This window comes from Sus scrofa, chromosome 12 (genome assembly GCF_000003025.6).
Source record: "Sus scrofa isolate TJ Tabasco breed Duroc chromosome 12, Sscrofa11.1, whole genome shotgun sequence".
Classification (NCBI taxonomy): domain Eukaryota; kingdom Metazoa; phylum Chordata; class Mammalia; order Artiodactyla; family Suidae; genus Sus; species Sus scrofa.
In genome coordinates this window covers 38664102-38684234 of record NC_010454.4, presented here as the reverse complement: position 1 = coordinate 38684234, position 20133 = coordinate 38664102, and the positions used below count along the sequence as shown (strand labels likewise).

The 20133-nt window shown below is 39.9% G+C and overlaps 1 protein-coding gene across 12 annotated transcripts in view; it reads left to right on the top strand.

The window, feature by feature from the left end:
* Positions 1–20133, top strand: part of ACACA (acetyl-CoA carboxylase alpha) — a 294152-nt gene that overhangs the window by 190833 nt on the left and 83186 nt on the right. For all 12 annotated transcript variants that reach the window (XM_021066228.1, XM_021066229.1, XM_021066236.1 and 9 more), the window contains 6 exon segments: positions 375–416; positions 1462–1677; positions 3509–3664; positions 5970–6173; positions 11660–11815; positions 14327–14473. In XM_021066228.1, the coding sequence (XP_020921887.1) occupies positions 375–416; positions 1462–1677; positions 3509–3664; positions 5970–6173; positions 11660–11815; positions 14327–14473 (921 nt within the window).

The window sequence follows — 20133 nt, the reverse complement described above, 5'->3', positions numbered from 1 at the left end:
AAATCAGTCCAGTAACTACTACCGTAGTGCTGCAGCATAAGGGTGTATTGGTCTTATTGGCCAGATCCTGCCAAGAGCAACCCCCAAGAAGACTTTTTTCACTTGGGAGATGAAAAAAATACTATTTTTTTTTCCCCCTGGGGAATGGTAGCTACTAAAGTTAGGCTAATGGTGTGGTGATGTTCACATTTCTAAGTGGGATCAAAGTGACGGTTACCCAGAGGACCGTTCATATTCCCCAGGCTAAGCTTAGGTAAGGAGCATGTTTTCTAGGAAACTGTCTTCTAGATGCTTGACTGCTTCTGTGCTGTGTGTTTATCCCCAAAGAGCCATATCTATGAAGGACTGACACGTTTTCCCTTTCTTTAACGCAGAGAGAATTCCCTAAATTTTTCACATTCCGAGCAAGGGATAAGGTAAGGATTGACTTCCCCTGTTTTTTAATCTTTTGTTTTTTGCTTAAAAGCCCAAGAGTGGCTTATCTTTGCCCTATGTTCTTCTTGCCATTCTCCCTTCTCTAACTGAACTTATGCTTCCCTGTGCCTAACATGTGTCTTAGAATTAAAGAAGGCTCCCTTCTGCAAGAGTTTGGTTTTAGAAGCAATCAAATATATTCACCTACCCCAAGAAGGCAGTAACTTCCAAAATCATCCCTATGCCTGAGGATAACCCCAATGATGTAATATTAAAGGACTGCATATTTAGTAGGATTATTCTTGTCACCTGGCAGTTCATTTATCCTCAGGTCTTGTTTAGGTGTATTTGTCTTCACTTTGAAAATACAGAATTTCAGACCAGTTTCTTCCTACTACCTGCTCATGTTTTTGGCTCTCTCCATTCATGCAATTGGTGTGTATTCTAAACATGCCTGGTTTCAGCAAAACATTCAGTAGGTATAAATACAACTTCTTAAAAAAGATGTATAAATACTTACATATGTATGAATATAGAATATTGCAAAGCCAAGTATTTCTATTTTTTTTAATTGTATGATGTTTGTTTTCCAAGTATTTAATGTGTCCTTTTTACTCTGACAGAAATGATAAGAGTATGAGATGTGGGTCTTGCTCGAAAGCATTTTAGACTAGTTGGGTAAAACCAAAATACTGGTATGTGAAATAGATATTACTATGGAGTAGTCTGGTTAATTGTAATAAATGAATTATGAAGGCTTTAAATGCTCTAGGAGTTCTGAGGGAATTTGATGTTTTTTGTTTTTAATGGGGAGCATTTCTAGTAAAAAAGCATACATGATGAAAGTTTGTGAAGTAAATAGGTACTTTAGTGCCTAATCTTATGTGAACTATAGCATTTTCCTTGTATGTAACTCCTTTTTTTGGCTCATTAGCACATCACAGGCTTCTGTTTCTATTTTTAAGCATCTCTTCTACATACACTTTCATAATATAATTCTGTAACTGCCTCCTGTGAGCGGTTTTTCCCTCCAATTCCTCTGTTCAGTTTGAGGAAGATCGTATCTATCGTCACCTGGAGCCTGCCCTAGCTTTCCAGTTAGAGCTGAACCGGATGAGAAATTTTGACCTCACTGCCATCCCATGTGCTAATCACAAGATGCACCTGTACCTTGGGGCAGCCAAGGTGGAAGTGGGCACAGAAGTGACAGACTACAGGTTCTTTGTTCGTGCAATCATCAGACATTCTGATCTGGTCACCAAGGTGGGTGCTGTACTTTAATGGAAAGTTATCCCTGAGAGAAGGGACCAAGAAACAGGCATGGTTAAAACAGGTTTTCCTCTAAGGACAGAGTTACTGTATGATCCAGCAGTCCCACTCCTGGACATATATCCAGACAAAGCCACAAGTCAAAAAGATATATGCACCCCTATGTTCATAGCAACACTGTTGATGATAGCCAAGACACAGAAACAACCTAAATGTCCATTGACAGATGAATGGATATAAAAGATGTGGTACATATATACAGTGGAATACTACTCAGCCATAAAAAGGCATGAAACAATGTCATTCACAGTAACATGGATGGACATAGAGATTTTCATACTAAGTGAAGTAAGTCAGAAAGAGAAAGACAATTACCATATGATATCACTTAGATGTGGAATCTAAAATATGGCACAAAGGAACCTATCTATGAAACAGAAACAGACTTACAGAGAACAGACTCGTGGTTGCCAAGGGGAAGGGGATTAGGGGAGGGATGGAGTGGGAGGTTGGGGTTAGCAGATGTAAGCTATTGTATATAGACCGGATAAACAATAAGGTCCTACTGTGTAGCACAGGGAATAGTTGGTGTCCTATGGACACCATAATGGAAAAGAATTAGAAAAAAAAGAGTGTATGTGTATGTATAACTGAATCATTTTACTGTACAGCAGAAATTAACACAACATTGTGAATCAACTACAATTTAAAAAAAAAAACAACAAGGAGTTCCCGTCGTGGCTCAGTGGTTAACGAATCTGACTAGGAACCATGAGGTTGCAGGTTCGATCCCTGGCCTTGCTAAGTGGGTTAAGGATCCAGCGTTGTCGTGAGCTGTGGTGTAGGTTGCAGATGCGGCTTGGATCCCATGTTGCTGTGGCTCTGGTGTAGGCCAGTGTCTACAGCTCTGATTAGACCCCTAGCCGGGAACCTCCATATCCCGAGGGTACCAACCTAGGAAAGACAAAAAAAAAGAAATTAAGTTTTTCATTTTTTGAATCAAGGCTCCTGTTCCCTTTTACCCTACTCTCCCAATAACCAGCAGAAATCAGGGCCATTTCTCTCTCAGAAGTAAATATGCCATGTAGTAAAGGGCTTTCCCCCCTATTCATTTGCTTTTTCTTGGTAATGGAAGCATGATAGTGCTCACTTGAGAAAAGGAAAGGCATGCTAACAGAAAAATCACGAAGAGCGTTAGCTGATGACAGGAGATAAGGAGAAAAGTTAGAGGTGACCCCATGGTAAATGTGACAGAAGGGGGTGTTTTCTTTACATAGCAAGGTGCTTGCTGTTGTGTTAGTTATCACTGCATCCCATAGCCATAACCTTTCTTCAACTTTTCCTTTCTAAGCAGACTTCCTTTCTCAACTGCTCTGTCTGACATGTGTGAGATGTAACAGTGGGGTTGCAGCTCTAGGCTATGCCTAGCTTCTCCACCCACTGTAAGGAAATGGCACATGAGAAGCAGGAGGAGGGGCTGGCAGAAACTCTTTATGTGACCCTTGCCTGCCCCTGCTGCCTGTGGTCACTGGGTAGACCCTAGGAAGAAAGGTAGATAACACCTGCAGCAGGTGCCTTGTGACTCATGGCATAACTACTGCTTATGTCCTTATGACAGCTGTTTCTTTAGAGTCTCTTTTAAAACACATTAGGAATCCCCTGGTGGCTCAGCGGGTTAAGGATCCAGTGTTGTTACCACTGTAGCTCTGGTTGCAGCTGTGGTGCAAGTTTGATCCCCGGCCTGGGAACTTTCTCATGCCACGGGTGTGGCTAAAAAATAAAAAATTAAAACATCAATGTTGGTGGTGATTTTCTTCCTGTGTAGGAAGCCTCCTTTGAGTATCTACAGAATGAAGGGGAACGGCTGCTCCTAGAAGCTATGGATGAGTTGGAAGTCGCTTTTAACAATACAAATGTCCGGACCGACTGCAACCACATCTTCCTAAACTTTGTGCCTACAGTCATCATGGACCCATCAAAGGTACATTTCTCCTTAGCTGCTCTCCCAGCACTCACCAACATAGGCAGAGCGATTCAGTCATGTTTATTTATACTTGGTCAGCTGGTTGAACCCTTGATCTTTAAAGATCTTTAAAGATCTTTAAAGATATATCTTTAAAGATATATCTTTTAAGATATATGCACCCCTATGTTCATAGCAACACTGTTGATGATAGCCAAGACATAGAAACAACCTAAATGTCCATTGACAGATGAATGGATATAAAAGATGTGGTACATATATACAGTGGAATACTACTCAGCCATAAAAGCTTGTAGGACCGGGTTTCAGGGATGGTGTCGAAAATTTGATATAACCATTGAAAGCAGACCTTAAAACCGAAGGTGGTGTGATGGTATCCTGCTGGTCACGTATATGCAATACAAAAATACCAAGCCTCTTCCTCTTCTTCTGTTGATAACCTGTTCTTAAGTTATTTTGCCATGATAGCCATCCTATTTTATTTAATTCCCTGGGATTTCTCATTTGGCATAACTAACTTTGTTATTATTGAGAATTTTGGCAAAATTACTGGCCTCTTTTTGCTAAGTGTTAACTGGTGGCCTTAGGGAGGTAATATACCTCCCCAAAGTGTCTAACCTCTTCTCTTTAGTATTTTTCCACAGGGAATTCAGTTGATATGGAATTCCGCATATGTTATGTATGTTTTCTTCCCTGAAGCTCTGTTTTAAAATGCATTCCATATCATTTAAGGGAAGAAAACAAGGTGATATTCAGTACTTGACCTTTTATCCCAGGGGTAATAGAGAGAGGCTGTTCTGCTCCTGCTCCCTCTAACCCCTTTCTATCACAGTACTGGGGAATTTGAAAAAGAGCCAGTATATCCCTTTCTCAAGATCACTTGTAGGCATGGACTTGTGCTTTTTGAACTTAGTATCTAAGACCTGAGAAATCATTTTCTACTTTTTTTCTTCAAGACTCCAAATTATTGACTGTCAAGCCAAGGACAGGACTCTTCATTGAGTTTCATGAAGTCTCATCATCTAGTTTAAGTAAAGGTTCTCCTAAATATTCTGGGACTAATGAAGCTAGAAGACTTAAAAGCTGGACTGGACACTATATATATAACTATATATACTTATAGTTATGACTTACCATTTCTCCATAAATTTTTGCTGTCAGCCTTTCTGTTTCTATTCCAAACGCCCACATACCCTGGCTCAGGTCTTTCCAATTATAGATAGCAGTCAATTTCCTGTATTTAGCATTGTTGACTTTTGTTCCCTTGAGAAAAGAATAGCTAGATATCACTTGGTTAACCCACTAGTGTGGGAATAGAGAGTAATTTTAACCTAAAATTTTTTGGAACAGAAGCAAATTACAGGAGGGAGGGGGCATGTGCTTCTGAAGAGCTACAAAAAGAAAGGTGGTATGAAATTTTTGTTTGTTTTTAGATTTTCTAAGAAATGGAGGAAGCATTTTAGAGAGATACTTTTGTAAAGAAAAGATTAATTTTGAATAGTATTCCTAGCTGCCTATAGCCATAATGGGAAAAAAAAATTTTTTTTTTTATTTTTTAATTTGGTATGCTAATAAGGAAAAATCATACCTAAGGCCGTTTGGTTAAAGTAACTTGCCAAACCCTGCAAACCAGGAGAACTAAGCTGCCTTGGTATAAAGCTTAGAGCAGCTAGGGAACATCTGCTCCATCTACTTAAGTCCCAGCTGGACCTGGCAATGACCATGCTTCAGAGCTCTGTTTAGAGAGAACATTCTAGCACCACCTACAAATTGCCTTTCTTTAATTTGTGCAATTTACCAAGAGGCATATATTATAAAGTTTAATAAAATTGTATGGAAAAAAAAGCTCACGGTGGTAATTGCTATGTTGATTTAAGGTCCTGTAAGTGCAATGAAACATAGTTACCATGCATATAAATGCTGCTTAATAGCTGTTTAACTTGAGATTTTATTCTTATTTGGGGCTTTCTCTTAAATCCCATGGCTTGTAATTTTAGATATTGCAGATCTTTGACATAGAATATGAATATAATTGGGAAAGGGGAAGGGAGTTGCACGGATGTGGGTGTTGTGAGCCGAAGAAAACCACTCAAATGCCAGGCCAGCATCAAATGGTCCCTGACTTGTTCTAAGCAAGAGTAGGGTTGGGGAGAAAGTGCTTTTTGGGGAGGAAGACATGGAGTACACATCTCTAGAAACCAGCATCTTTTCCCACTCTTCCCTTCCCAAAGACGGGCAGACCTGAAACAGGTCCTGGTTACAAGGTATTTAAGTTTTGTGCTTGGTGATGTGTCTGTGTCAGATTGAGGAATCTGTGCGGAGCATGGTAATGCGCTATGGAAGCCGGCTGTGGAAATTACGCGTCCTCCAGGCAGAACTGAAAATCAACATTCGCCTGACACCAACTGGGAAAGCAATTCCCATCCGCCTCTTCCTGACAAACGAGTCTGGCTATTACTTGGATATCAGCCTGTACAAGGAAGTGACTGACTCCAGGACAGCACAGGTACAGTAGCCAAGCAGGCCCCTCAAAGTTTTGATTCGGTCCTACAGAGAAGCCACTTATCCTTGTCACGGCAGACCCAAACCCACAAACCCCATCATTTGACCTAGTGGGGCTGGCCTCTATCAGCTTAAATGGTTGTACGAATTTGAAACACTTCATTTGCCTCATAAGATATGCCTCTGTCCTTATCAGGGATGCTGTGAAACCTCCAACCTTTGGTCACATAATGGTGAGCCCTAAAGGTGCCACGTGACCCTGACTCCAGAGGTAATTGTGCAGCTTAGCGCTCTTTTTTAGAGGGCATTGGACTACTCGAGCAATCTTGTCTTTTCTGATCTGATTTGTCCTTGCTTCTATTTTCGGCCTAGTTAGACCACTTATTGGCAACTAAGGAAAGGAGAATCGTTGAATGTGAAATATCTGAAAGAAGGAAAATTTCAACGTAATATAATAATATCTTGAGCAACATCAAGTAGTGCCTTTATTTTATTTACCTTTTTAAAAAAAATGTTATGGCTGCACCCATGGCTTATGGAAGATCCTGGGCCAGGGAGTGAATCTGAGTCATTGGTGTGACCTACGCCACAGTTGTCGCAATGCTGGATCCTTTAACCCGCTGCACCAGGCCGACATCAAACCCACACCTCTGCAGCGACCTGAGCTTCTGCAATCAGATTTGCAACCCACTGCGCCACGGCAGGAGCTCCTTATTTACTCTTTATTCCATTTACATACATTATCTTCCCTTCAAAGAGTTGATAGTATCGTATATCTGTGAGGAGCACAGTAGCAAACTTTAACCCATTTTTCAGATAGAAAAACTGAGAATGTGGAAATGGAAAGTGACTTTTTGATAACAGAGAATTCCCTTTTAGTCTATTTTGCCACCTTAGTTTCTACTGGATTTAAGTTGGCTCACCATTGCTCACATTTTTTTTAAGAACTGAGATATTAATTTTAGTTTTCTGGCCTGAACTTGGGAAGTGCCTTACTTCTCACTAAAGGATGAACTTGCTCTAGTATGTGTACACCGAGGTTTCAGCCTGTTCTATACACTGCGTGATAGGATTATGAGTCTCTTGTTTTTATCTATGTCCTTTTAAATCTGGAAACAGCAGTAGGAAAAGACAGTTTTGCCAGTATTTTGAAGGTGGATTTTTAAATTCTGGGTTTGGACCATTGTCAGAGTGACCTTTCAGCTTGTGCTTTGATTCCCAGTTAGATGGCCAGAGAAATCTATCCTGTGAGAAGTGAACAGTTAAAACAGAGAGAAAGTGCATACAGGAGTGCAAGGGGTGAGCAAGGGAAAGAGAATTCAATAATTTTTGCTGCATTTGATGTTTTTCAGGACAACCTTAAAGACATTTTCAGTCAAAGCTTTCCATGGGCAGGGATGTTTTTAATTAACTTCTACAGTGGCTTCAAGGCAGGTCTATTCTTGTGAAAAATAAGATGGCCACTTGAGATTTTTAACGTTTTTGATAAATATGTTTGTTCTTCATAACTACCTTTTTTTTTTTTCTCTTTTCTTTTATTAGAAAGCTCTTAGATTTCCCACATGCTGGCTAGCGGTGACACAGGGGCATGAAGGACGCAGATGCCTTCCATCAGGGTTTAGTCCTGGGCCTGGCACAAAATAAGCACTGAATAAGTATCTGAAAGAGTGAATGAGCTGCCTTTAGCCTGAGGGAACACCCCTCTTGCCATGGACTCTGCATATTTAGGAAGCCCTGAAAGTCTCCCTCAGGTTCTTGAGTTGGGATTCAGCAGCCACTGCCACATGTGCCCTCGGGAGCCCATAGATGGACAAAGGAGCCCACAAAGAGAATGGCTCCTGACTCTGTTCTGGCATCTCTAAGCCTACTTGAGGCTTATTGCCAATTTTTTTTTTTGCCCTTTCTTTGCTCTAGTGGGTTGTTATATGAATTTAAAACAATGTAGAAGCATATGTATCATTCATTCATTTGTTCATTGATTTCACACTTATTGACCACATATAGTGTATCAAGCAGTATGGATACAAAGATAAAAAGTGATCACTTTTCTCCAGAAATTTACATCATGTTGGAAGAAGCCAGGTAATTCGTTTCTCCATTATATGATTATGGTTTGTGCCATCATAAAATAAGTACATGGTCTTAAAGGAGCAGACTGTGTGAGGTCAGAGATTTTTTCCAAGAGAAGCCCTTTTGATGACCTCTGGTGAAAGGTGTGTGATATATAAAATGTGTACATACCCTTTACCAATTTTTAAAATTCCTATGGCCATTATAGTAGAAAATGGAATTAATGTAGATCACATAGATAAGTGACCATTCAGAGGCTTTCCAGTTCTATCCATTGCTATCAGCATCTTGCTCCAGAATAATTTTTTATTCTTTCTGCCAACAAAGAGCAAGGTTAACTGGCTTGCGTTTCCTTTCTGTTTTATTTTTCTTATGTCGTCTTTGTGCTGTTAGTTGTAACAAACACTGATGTGGAAGGGAATTCCTGTTGTGGTGCAGTGTAAACAAATCTGACTAGTAACCATGAGGATGCCGGTTTGATCCCTGGCCTCGCTCAGTGGGTTAAGGATCCTGTGTTGCCCCGAATGGTGGTACAGGTCGCAGATGCGGCTCAGTTCCCACATTGCTGTGGGTTGCTGTGGCTGTGGTGTAGGCCAATGGCTACAGCTCTGATTCGACCCCTAGCTTAGGAACTTCCAAAAGTTGCGGTGTGGCCCTAAAAAGCCAAAAAAAAAAAAAAAAAAAAAAAAAAAAAAAGAAGAAACCCACTGATGTCGGGCAGTCATTATTGGGGAGGTTTGAATACTCCACTGCATAAGTTAATTTCCAATGTGTAGTGGAAGAGGGAAGTAGACATTTTGAAATCATCTTTATTGAGATACAGCATACATATCAAAAAGTACTCATGTGTACAGTTCATTCTGAAATTGTATACACTTGCATAACCACCGTCAATGGTAGAGAACACTTGACTCCTTCAAAAGCTCTCTTGTTCTTCTTTTCAGTCAAAGGTAAAATGGCACCATCCCCAGCCACAGGCACCCGCTGATCTGCTTCCCATTATTACAGAGTAGTTTTGCCTGTCCTGGAATTTCATATAAGTGAAATTAGACAATATGCACTACTTTGTGTCTGGTTTCTTTTGCTCAATGTGATGTTTTTGGAATTCATCCATGTTACATGGATTATGAGTATCTTCCTTTTCACTGCCTAGTAGAGTTCCATTTTATGGATATATCAAAATTCTTATATTTATGCACCTGTCAGTGGACATTTGAGACTTTATTTTTCAGTTTGGGCCATTATGAATAAAGCTGCTATAAATATTCATTTATAAATATTTGCATAGGTACTTTTCATTTCTTCAAGTAAATACATAAAAGTGTAATTATTGGGTCATAATAAGTGTATGTTTAATTTTATAAGAAACAGCCAAACTGTTTACCATAGAGCAATGAAAGTACCTTAAGAGGGCTTTCTCTAACCCTTTTCTCAGTCCTCACTGTTTTGTTGCTTAAATTCCCAGCCTAACTTTATTTCCAGACCTTGGCAAAACTGCACCTACAGGTCTTGTCTTGCCTAATAGATGGGAATGTAGTTGCAAGAACCTACTGTTTTTGCTCCTTTATTCTTGTTTTGATTTGGGTTTTCTCCTCTAAGTCCAGTCTTCACGTCCTAACACCCTGGCCTCATTAACACTTTGAATCTCTTAAAACATTACTGTTTCTACCTCTCACATTACCAAGACATTGCTAAGTCTGCCTCTCACCTGGTGCCTTTCACCTTTGGTCACGTGGAAGAGGACTGGGAGGTTTTAAGCAGACCGAGACAAATTTTGCCCACAGTAGGACCTGATTGACAAGTCAGTAGAACATGTTTGTTCCTCTCTTCTAAAGGGGTAAGGATTCACTTAGCTGAAATATACGCAGGATTTAGGAAAGTACTTAATTCTCTTCTGATGCCTGTTGAGCGGGTCTGCAAATCTATTCATTAATGGTAGACTTAAGCTTGTATGTTTTAAGCCTGAATGTATACGTGAGTGTACACACATACCCTCACACCCCAATCTCCGTTTGTGTGCACTGCATTGGGAATCTCCGCATGCATAAAGTGCCTAGTTTAGAGTCATACAACTTCTGGGCACTCAATAAATATTAATTGAATTGTAATAATGGCATCCCTCATAAATATTCATAAGCAAATAAAACTATATGAAATATCAAGTACTCTTTTAGAAATGCTTGAGTTAAAATGATTAAAAACTGGTGTTATTTTATTATGTGACAATATAAGTATTGCAGGAGCTATTTGCTAGTTGTAGACATAGTATACCGGTGGAAATATATATAATTTAGTAAAATATATATGTATGTATTTTTACTACAAGCTGTCTCTTATGAACTAAAAAGAATTAGCTAGCTAGATGGATGGATGAAATGCACTCGTGGCACAAATCTGTGAAGCTTTGTATGGAGCACCTTCTAATCAAATAGACTAAAGTACAGATGGCCTGGTAGAGCCTTGACCTGGCTTTCTGCCATTGGGGAAGGAACAGAATTCTCTTTAGTGCATAGCTATCCCTCAACTTAATACTTGGACAGCTTACTTGGTTAGTTGACATACTTTGTTTCTGAATGATATGGGATTCAAGTCACTTTAGAAGGCAGGCATTGTCAGTCTCAGAAATGTGAAATTTATGCTGTGTGAGAGCATCCTGCAATGTGTGGTTGGTTCCATACCATTTTTTGGAGTTGGTTAATCTGTAGAGAGATGAGAGCACCATGTACCCAAGATAAGAGGCACATCTTAGCTACTCAATTCTCCAAACAGCGCTTGTGTGGAGTTCCCATTGTGGCTCAAAGAGTTAAGAACCTGACTAGTATCCACGAGGATGTGGGTTCGATCCTTGACCTTGCTCAGTGGGTTAAAGGATCTGGCATTGCCATGAGCTGTGGTGTAGGTCGAAGATGTGGCTCAGACCTAGCGTTGCCATGGCTGTGGTGTAGGCCAGCATCTGCAGCTCTGATTAGACCCCTAGCCTGGGAACTTCCATATGTCTCAGGTGCGGCCATAAAAGAAAAAAGGAAATGACATTTCTTGAGTTCCTGTTGTGGCCAAGCGGGTTAAGAATCTGACTGTGAGGATAGGGTTTAATCCCTGGTCTCACTCAGTGGGTTAAGGATCTGGCGTTGCTGCAAGCTGCAGCGTAGGTCGAAGATGCGGCTTGCATCCCACATTTCCATAGGTCTCAGCTGAGGCTCAGATCTGGCATTGCTCTGGCTGTGGCATAGGCAGGTAACTGCAGCTCCAATTCAACACCTAGCCCAAGAACTCCATATGCCATGGGTGCAGCCATGAAAAAGAAGAAAAGAAGGAAAAAGAAAAGTAATAGCATTTATGAAAAAAAAAAGTCCCTCTAGGAAGCCAATCTGATTTTTTTTCCTCTCTTTTAACTCTGCTTATCATCTTTTTTCCCTGCAGATCATGTTTCAGGCATATGGAGACAAACAGGGACCATTACATGGAATGTTAATCAACACTCCATATGTGACCAAAGACCTACTTCAATCAAAGAGGTTCCAGGCACAGTCCTTAGGGACAACGTACATATATGATATCCCAGAGATGTTTCGGCAGGTAAAGGTGGCTCACTGGGTGGGGCTTTGACATGTGCCAAACAGGCAAGATTGTTCCTGAATTTTCATCAAGAGCAGCTTAAACTGGAATAGGGCACTCCCAAAGGGTCACAAATATCTTGACATATTCACATTTCTATCTCTTTTGGGACTGTGACTGCCAGCTCAGATGTTGGATGGTTCTTTATGAATTAACAAGAGGCATGGTGAGGGTAGAAGCCTCTATTGAAGATGTGGTACATATATATACAATGGAATCCTACTCAGCCATTAAAAAAGATAAAGATAATCAATGTTTGCAGCAACATGGATGGAACTAGAGAGTCTCATACTAAGTGAAGTAAGCCAGAAAGAAAAAGGCAAATGCCATATGATATCACTTATTGGTAGAATCTAAAATATGGCGCAGATGATCCTACCTACAAAACAGAAACAGATCATGCCAAGAAGATCAGGCTTGGAGTTCCTGGGGCGAGGGGAGAGGGTGTGGAATGGACAGGTAGTTCAGGGTTTTTGCATGCAAACTGTTATTTCTGGAATGGATTGGTAGCGGGACCCTGCTGAACAGTATAGGGAACTGGGTGTGACTGGGTCACTTTGACGTACAATAGAAATTGAAGAAATAATATTTATTTATTTATTTATTTATTTTTTCTTTTTGCTATTTCTTTGGGCTGCTCCCGCGGCATATGGAGGTTCCCAGGCTAGGGGTTGAATCGGAGCTGTAGCCACCGGCCTACGCCAGAGCCACAGCAACGCGGGATCCGAGCCGCGTCTGCAACCTACACCACAGCTCACGGCAACACCGGATCATTAACCCACTGAGCAAGGGCAGGGACTGAACCCGCAACCTCATGGTTCCTAGTCGGATTCATTAACCACTGCGCCATGACGGGAACTCCATGAAGAAATAATTGTAAATCAACTATACTTTAATTAAAATAATAAGAAGGCTTTATTGAGTAGGAAAGAGTAAACTAGGATGACATGCCTGTGATAGATTACAGTGACTTCTGTGAGGAGTTCCATTCAGGTGTCTGTTTCTACAGCCTGTATTCAAATCAAAAAGAGGTTTGAAATTCTAGCCTCATTTTCCTATTTTCCAAGATAACCTGGGTCTCTAACTGATAGCCTAGGTTAATATGAGAATCAGTATATACCATGTACAAATGGATACAGAGTTTACTGTATACGGTTTAAAGTATCAGTTCTTTTGTGGGAGATTTATTATCGCCGAATAAAAACTAGCATGAGAAAATATGACGTTATGAATCTCATCCTCTATATGAAAATAAATTCCTTTGATCTGTATGGTGAATCATCTCTAGGCTGCAGATTTTTCTTCCATCAATAGAAGGCAAGAAAAGTATATCACCAACAGAAAATGCAGCAGATAAGGAATAAAGTATCAAAAGAATGCTAAATTTGTCCTAAAAAAAAAAAAAAAAAAACTACAAATATAGGATTTTTCCAAGTCTTCTGGTCAATAATACCAGTATTACCACATTTGAATTTTAATAAAGTAAAATATGTGGTCTTAGTAAATAGTCTGTAATTCCTGTGATATTCAGAAATACAAAAGATTTCCTCTACACATCCATTTGTTTACAAGATCTCTCTCTCTTGAAACATAGCTATCTTCATTCAGTATTCCTGGCATTGTTAGCCTAGAAGTTGAGTGTTGATTCTGTTTCCCAAAGCCAGTGCTATAAACAGAAATCACATTCTACATAATTCTTCCTATAGAATAGACATAAATATAGTGATTTGGACTTATAGGTATGAATGAGTCATACTGGCTTTAAGTGTTGCTTCGAGGCAAGCAAAGAAACACCTGAACCAGTTCCCACTTCATGCAGCATTTGTTTTGATAAAATGAAGTTGGAAGTGGAAATCAAAATGGTTTTCAAGTGATAGGTGTGTCTGTTTTCTCAAATTTGAGCAGAATTCATCTGCACAGTCATAAGCAGGTGTACACCTCCAGTGGGCTGATTCCTGTGTGTGGGCCTGTAGCTTTGAACAGAAACTAGAAAGAAGTTTGCCTGAACCTCTAGTGCAGACTCTACTCTTGTGTTCTTGGGTTTTCTTTCTGTAAGTTGGGTGTTAAATCACCCTCCTGGTCATTCTTCTATGGCCAAGTTTCTTGAGGGTTTTTCTTCCTTTTTGTGAGAGGGATTGATGCTACTTATTTAGTTTTTCATTTTAATTTTCCTGGCATATCATTAGGGCCATTGTGCTTGTTAATGCTCTTATGCCGATTCTCAATAACTCAGTAGTTTGACCTTGTTATAAAAGTGATTTTTGGCGTGTAAAAAAAACATTTTGTGAAAAATAATTACGAATTTGTTTTAATTGAGAATGAGAGCTGTAGCATTTGATCTGACGCGTAGGGGCTTGGCAGAACACTTGGAAGAGGAAAAGCGAAACTACATTGACCGTATCATGATATTTATTTTTGTCCATGTTGAAATGATAGTTGTTACTGATTAGTCAAACGTCTCTCCTTCTTTAGTCCCTGATCAAACTCTGGGAGTCTATGTCCACTCAAGCATACCTCCCACCGCCCCCTCTGCCTTCTGACATGCTGACGTACACTGAGCTCGTGTTGGATGATCAAGGTCAGCTGGTCCACATGAACAGGCTTCCAGGAGGAAATGAGGCAAGTAGTTGAATCCCCCTCCCCCCTTTCTTATCTCTGTGCCCACTGATAGCTGTCCATGGAGGTGGTCATTAAATAGTATTAATTAAGATCCAAGTGGCCTAAGCAGCATGGTCGTCTTTTGGGTAGAATTAGTACTCTTGCTGGTAGAATTCTTTAGCCTAAGAACATTGAATTTTAAGGACTTATTAATTTTTTAGATGTTGTAGTGGTATTTCATCTTTCAAATGTTATTACAATTTTTCTTTTTAAAAAAGAGTGTTGTTTTCTGTTGGATATGCATGCTAAAATAGTTACAGATTAAAATGATCTAATGTCTAGGATTTGCCGCAAAGTAATGGGGGTAGGGTGGTGAATGTGAGCGTATAGATGAGACAATATTGGTTATGAGTTGTAAATTGAAGATAGGTGATAGATACATAGGACTAGATTATTTTCTCTATTTTTGTATATGTTTGAAATTTTGAGATTTTCTATAAGAAAAGCATTTAAAGTACTGTGTTGCTTGATGTTGTTTGGATACTTATTCGGATATGAGTGTATGTCTTTTGGTGTGTTTTTCATGCTCAGGTGATTTGATCTGGTGCTCTTGTGAGCATAGTAAATATTTTGTTCTTAAAGCAGCTCAGTCAGAACCAGAGGTTTAAACAGAAAAAAAAAGTAACGGAGAACCCATGTCTGATAGTTATCCAAGAATGCATTTTCTAGCTTGAATTCCTTTCTCCTGTAGTATACCATTAATAATGATATAAAGTCGGATTCTGGGAGTTTGCTGTGGCCTAACAGTTAAGGACTCGGTGTTGTCACTGCTGTGGCTTGGGTTACTGCTGTGGCTCAGGTTCAGTCCCTGGCCTGGGGATTTCCTCATGCCATGGCCTGGGCCAAAAAGTAAAATAAAATAAAAATCAGATTCTGCCCCAGACCCAATATCCTCCTTCATGCATTGAGATTCTTCCTGGTTTTAACTATGCTTCTAATGTTCAGTTTTAACAACAATGGTAATAATTGTAATAAGCCTAAAATGAGATATATTTTTATTTTAACCTTACACATAATCTAGATAAATCTCATTCCTTAGAAGGAGTAACAATGTGAGTGTTCACCATAAAGGTAAGAGCTTTGGTGATTAATGCAGTTTTTTTCCCATTTTAATGCAGTATCTTTTTCAAAAAATTTTTACATTACGTACAAGGTGTGTGGCTGTTCAGTAAGTACACCAGTGGGTACCAGAAGTAGATGGTTTGGTGTTAAGATGGATGCAATCATTGGACCAGATGGAGAGGATCAGACTTGTAGGAGTTCTAATCTAATGTCTTGACAAATAGCAAAAACACGAGCAAGGATGGGTAGAATTTCGACGAAGAGTCAGAGGGTACATACTTGGTAACACACAAAGTTGCAGCAGAGGTTTATGCCACCGTGTGTAGCATCTACTTAGTGAACGCCTCAACAGCACAGAAAAGCTTCATTGTGCTAGACTTCAATTCTGATTCATTGAACAGTGTAGTCTTCAGGAATGGGAGGCGCCCTTGTGAACATGGGGCTGAGAGAAAAACGCTTTTAACTAATGTAATTAAAACACAAAATGAGATTTTTGGCCACGTGAAAGCTAGCTGCAGTGCTGTGTGAAACCTCATGCCATGATCTTTCTCTCCCGCTTTCTCTCTGCTCTCATTCTGTGTTTGAGCGAATGGAGACGGGGGGAATAGTGAAGTCCCAGAGGGACAGAGCTCTGTTCTTGCTGAAATTACAAGCACAGAGCTGCCTGGGCATGAACATGTAGTGTTTACTCTGCCAGTATGAATACAAATAGTCTTATTATACGGGACTCTGTACCCAAAGACCACACACGCGCGTGCTCGCGTGCGCACGCACACACACACACACACACACACGAATAAAAAAAAAAAAATTAAAGGTTTTTTTTAACCCTTTTAGGACTCAGCAAACCTTGGTGGAAAGGGGGTGTCTTAAACAGCTGCAGAGGGCGATGGCCCTGAGCACTAGAGTCAGCACAGGGACCACATATTTCCTTTGCCCATTGCTTTAAAAATCTAGAAATGTGATAGCAGTTAATTTTTTTTCTTTTTGTCAGTTCTTATTCTTTCCCTGTTCTCCTCTTTTCTCTCCTTAGTTGCCTGTTTTCTTTGTTCTCTTCCCCTTTTCTTCAAATGATTGATTAGGATTGAAGCTGAGTGTTAGCTGGCTGTTTCTGTGTCTCTGGGCTCGGGAGGAGCGAGACTGATGTTCTTTTGTGAGCAGTTAGTGACTAATGCCCAGAATGGCTGGTGAAGTCAGCCAGTGGCCGTAGCTAGATGAGAGGGCACCGCACAGCAGGAATGAGGTTGAGGTATTAGTATCAAACTCTGTTACCAATAGCTTGAACGTACAATGGAGCATGTCCGCTAAGAGACTGCCCAATCTGAAGCTGGAGTTTGAGCAGTCAGAACTCTTGAGGGACAGCTGTGCCTAAGAGATGACGGGGTGTCAGGAGGATGTATTTCCTTGTGCTGAGCCCAGTTTTATCAGGGCAAGTTGACTTTCAGCTATTGCAGTTTAATTTCCTTTGGCCAAAGAGACAAGTTTGTCATGAGCCTGGCACTCTACATATCACCCCAAGAATGATGTGAGGGGGAAGAGAAGAGCTCATGCTGATGAGATTGGGAGCAAATCGGTCCTATCCCAAAGAGAATGGGCATCTGAACGGAGCCTTGAGAAATAGTTTTATTAAAAAAGGAGTAAAAAATTGACCTGTTAACGTTCCAAGAGCCAAGGCTCAATGTAAATGCATCGATGCTACATAGACATTAAATCATCATAATGTGGTGTTCGCCAAAGGTGACGGCTCCACCAGGTCATCATTGTGGGTGATAATGCATTACCTTGAAGGATTGGAGTTTCTGGGTTTAAAAGCTTAAGCACATGGATATAAGGAATACAGGTAAAACAAGGGATTCCTGCAGAGTTTCCCCATGAATTGAGATGCTTCTCCCCATAATCAAAGGCAGAAAACCTGTACTTATCAGACCATCGGCTATGTGGGTAGCCAGTCTTTCTTCCCTATTTTTTTTTCCCAGGACAGTAAATGGGTAAAAATGGTGATGGGACCAGGACTTGGAACAATTCAGTTCCATTTAGTTTTAGGTAACTTGTTTGTCATTTGAGGAAGAATATTGGCTGTTTCAGCAGAGATATGACCTGCATTTTGAACATTGTGGCCGTGTTAAAAGCAGGAGAAAGAGAGCTTTTCTGATACAGTGTTAGCTACTATCTCCTTTATTTTCCTAGTGGTCCCTTCTCCATCAAGAGAGCCGTAACTGAAGGAATGCCACCTTATGCATGATGAAAGGTATAGGAGAACACATTTTTCTCATTGTCAGATTTGAATGGCATTGCGTTTAGGATGAATTTAGAGTAGGAATAAAGAGGATACAGACCAAATCCGTGAACTCCGTTACTTGCAAATAGCTCCAAAGATGAGTTGTCTAAGATTTTTTAAAAAAAATAGTTTCAGGTAAAGATGAAAATTGAGGAAAATGTGATTGCAACATAGACTAACCTGATTTCATGCTCCTGTGATGGGCACCGTATGTAAATACACAGCTGGATGAATGTGTGCGCTTGAGCCTGAATACAGAAGTACAGCTGACCCACAGCTCTACTTTGACCACTTCTCAATTTGGGGGGAATTGTTTTCATTTTCCTGCCAGTTTGCTAACCTGTTTTGATCATTTGGTGGAAGCTGTAATTGTAGGTGGAAACATTTTGAGTAACAGTTCACAATCCAATGCAGCTGCTTTTCGCACCAAATCCTGTTATGAAAAGGCTCAGGCTCAGATCAAGCCAACGGCTGTAACCGACTTGTCCGAGAACAACTTAACTTTGCCTAGGAGGACAAAGAGAACACTAGCCTTCTTGAGACTATGTGTTTGTTTGTTCTGAGCTGTTATTAGCATTCTTTTATTACATTCTTTTAACCACTCTGTGAACTAGCTAATGAGTCTCCAAATTGGGTAATGATGAAAGATATGATAGGCAGGCACCTTTTATAGCAATTAGTACAGATAGAAATTAGGACCCAGTTTTCCCTACTGTTTTATAACATGGGCTTTTTAATAGTATGAACCTATCCATTCCCTCTCATCACTCCTGTCATAATGAAAAACCGAGATGAGACAAAGATGCCATGTTTAGAATCAGATGTAATAATGAGGTTTAGGATGTTTCCTTCAAGAAGGATTGGTAATTAGAGACTGGAATTCTTGCATGGCATTACATTTTTCTTTAAAATCTTTCTGGGAGTTAAGTATGTTACAAATTGAAGGCAGTTGGATGATCGTCTTCATCTCCACACACACTACCAACGCTTATGGATAGTAGTGGCTCCAAGACTTTGTTTTTTTCAGATGGGCACTAGGTGTCAGGGTTTTTCCTTCTCAGCAGCCTAGCATTCATACAAGCCTCTTGAATCACCCTGTTTGGTGAGGCAAATCCAGCGATATCCTTCCCTTTTATTCAGTTGGTATGGTTAGGCTTTGCCTAGTGTTCCTACAAGGTGCAATTGCCTTCTTAACCCTTTGGTTGGAGATCTGTTGAATCTTACATCATGGCTGTACAGTTTTAAAGGAAACATTTTCTTTAGAAAGAGGATAATTGAGGAAGTAAAAGGTAGTATAAATTAAAGTTGGAAGGCTAGCTGCCTCATGAGTGGTGTCTTTTTTTTTTTTTTTGCAGTGATAGACATCAGTTAGACTTTATTTTATATGCAGTGTAGTTGAGTGGCATCTTGATTTCAGTTGTGATTTATGTTCTGGGGGATGAAACGGTGGGGGTTAGGAATTCAGTTCTAGAACTGCTCAGCCTTGCGCATATTTAATTGTTATCTAATCGTTGGCCAGGTACTGTTATCCAGTTCCACCAAGGCATAAGCATCTCTTTAATTTTTTTATTAAAAAATATTTCAAACTTAGAGAAAGATATGGAGAGTGATTTGACAAATATCCCTGCATTTACTGGCTAGATTAAACAAAGCTTACCGTTTTGACACTGCATCTCACTTATATATTGCTATAATCTTTTGAAATCTCTAATTTGAGTATAAGAACAAAAATAAAATTTAGGAGTTGGATAGGGAAAGGAAGTTGGTAAGCTTATATAAGTCTAAAAGATGGGAAGAAATTAATTAGTAGATCCATTTTGAGAGTTCTTAGGCTGGGCCTCTTAACCCAAAGGGCCCCTTATTTTAGAAAAACCACCATAACCTTCTGTCTTAATTCACTTGGTTGACATTTCCCATGCTCTTAAAGGAATAGCTTGGGTTATCTTGGACTCAAATTCTAGTGGAACCCATTATGCTTTGAAATTCTGACTGGAGAGAGCATGTCTCTGTTTGTGGGCTTGAGTAAGGAAAGGGTTGACCATTTCTCGTGCAAACAAAACCCAAATATTTCTCTAGTTTAACAGTAGGCTTTTGCATATTGTTTTACTCGATTTAACCTCAGAATAGCTCCATGAGTAGGAAGCTAATTTGGATGTGTTTTGCTGTGATTTTGTTTCATTCTTTTTGAAATCAGTTTACCTTTTCATGCTGGGTGTGGAAATTGAGTCCATTTCAGTCTTTTGGAAATGTGTTGGAAAAGAGGCATATTTGTATTGTAGTG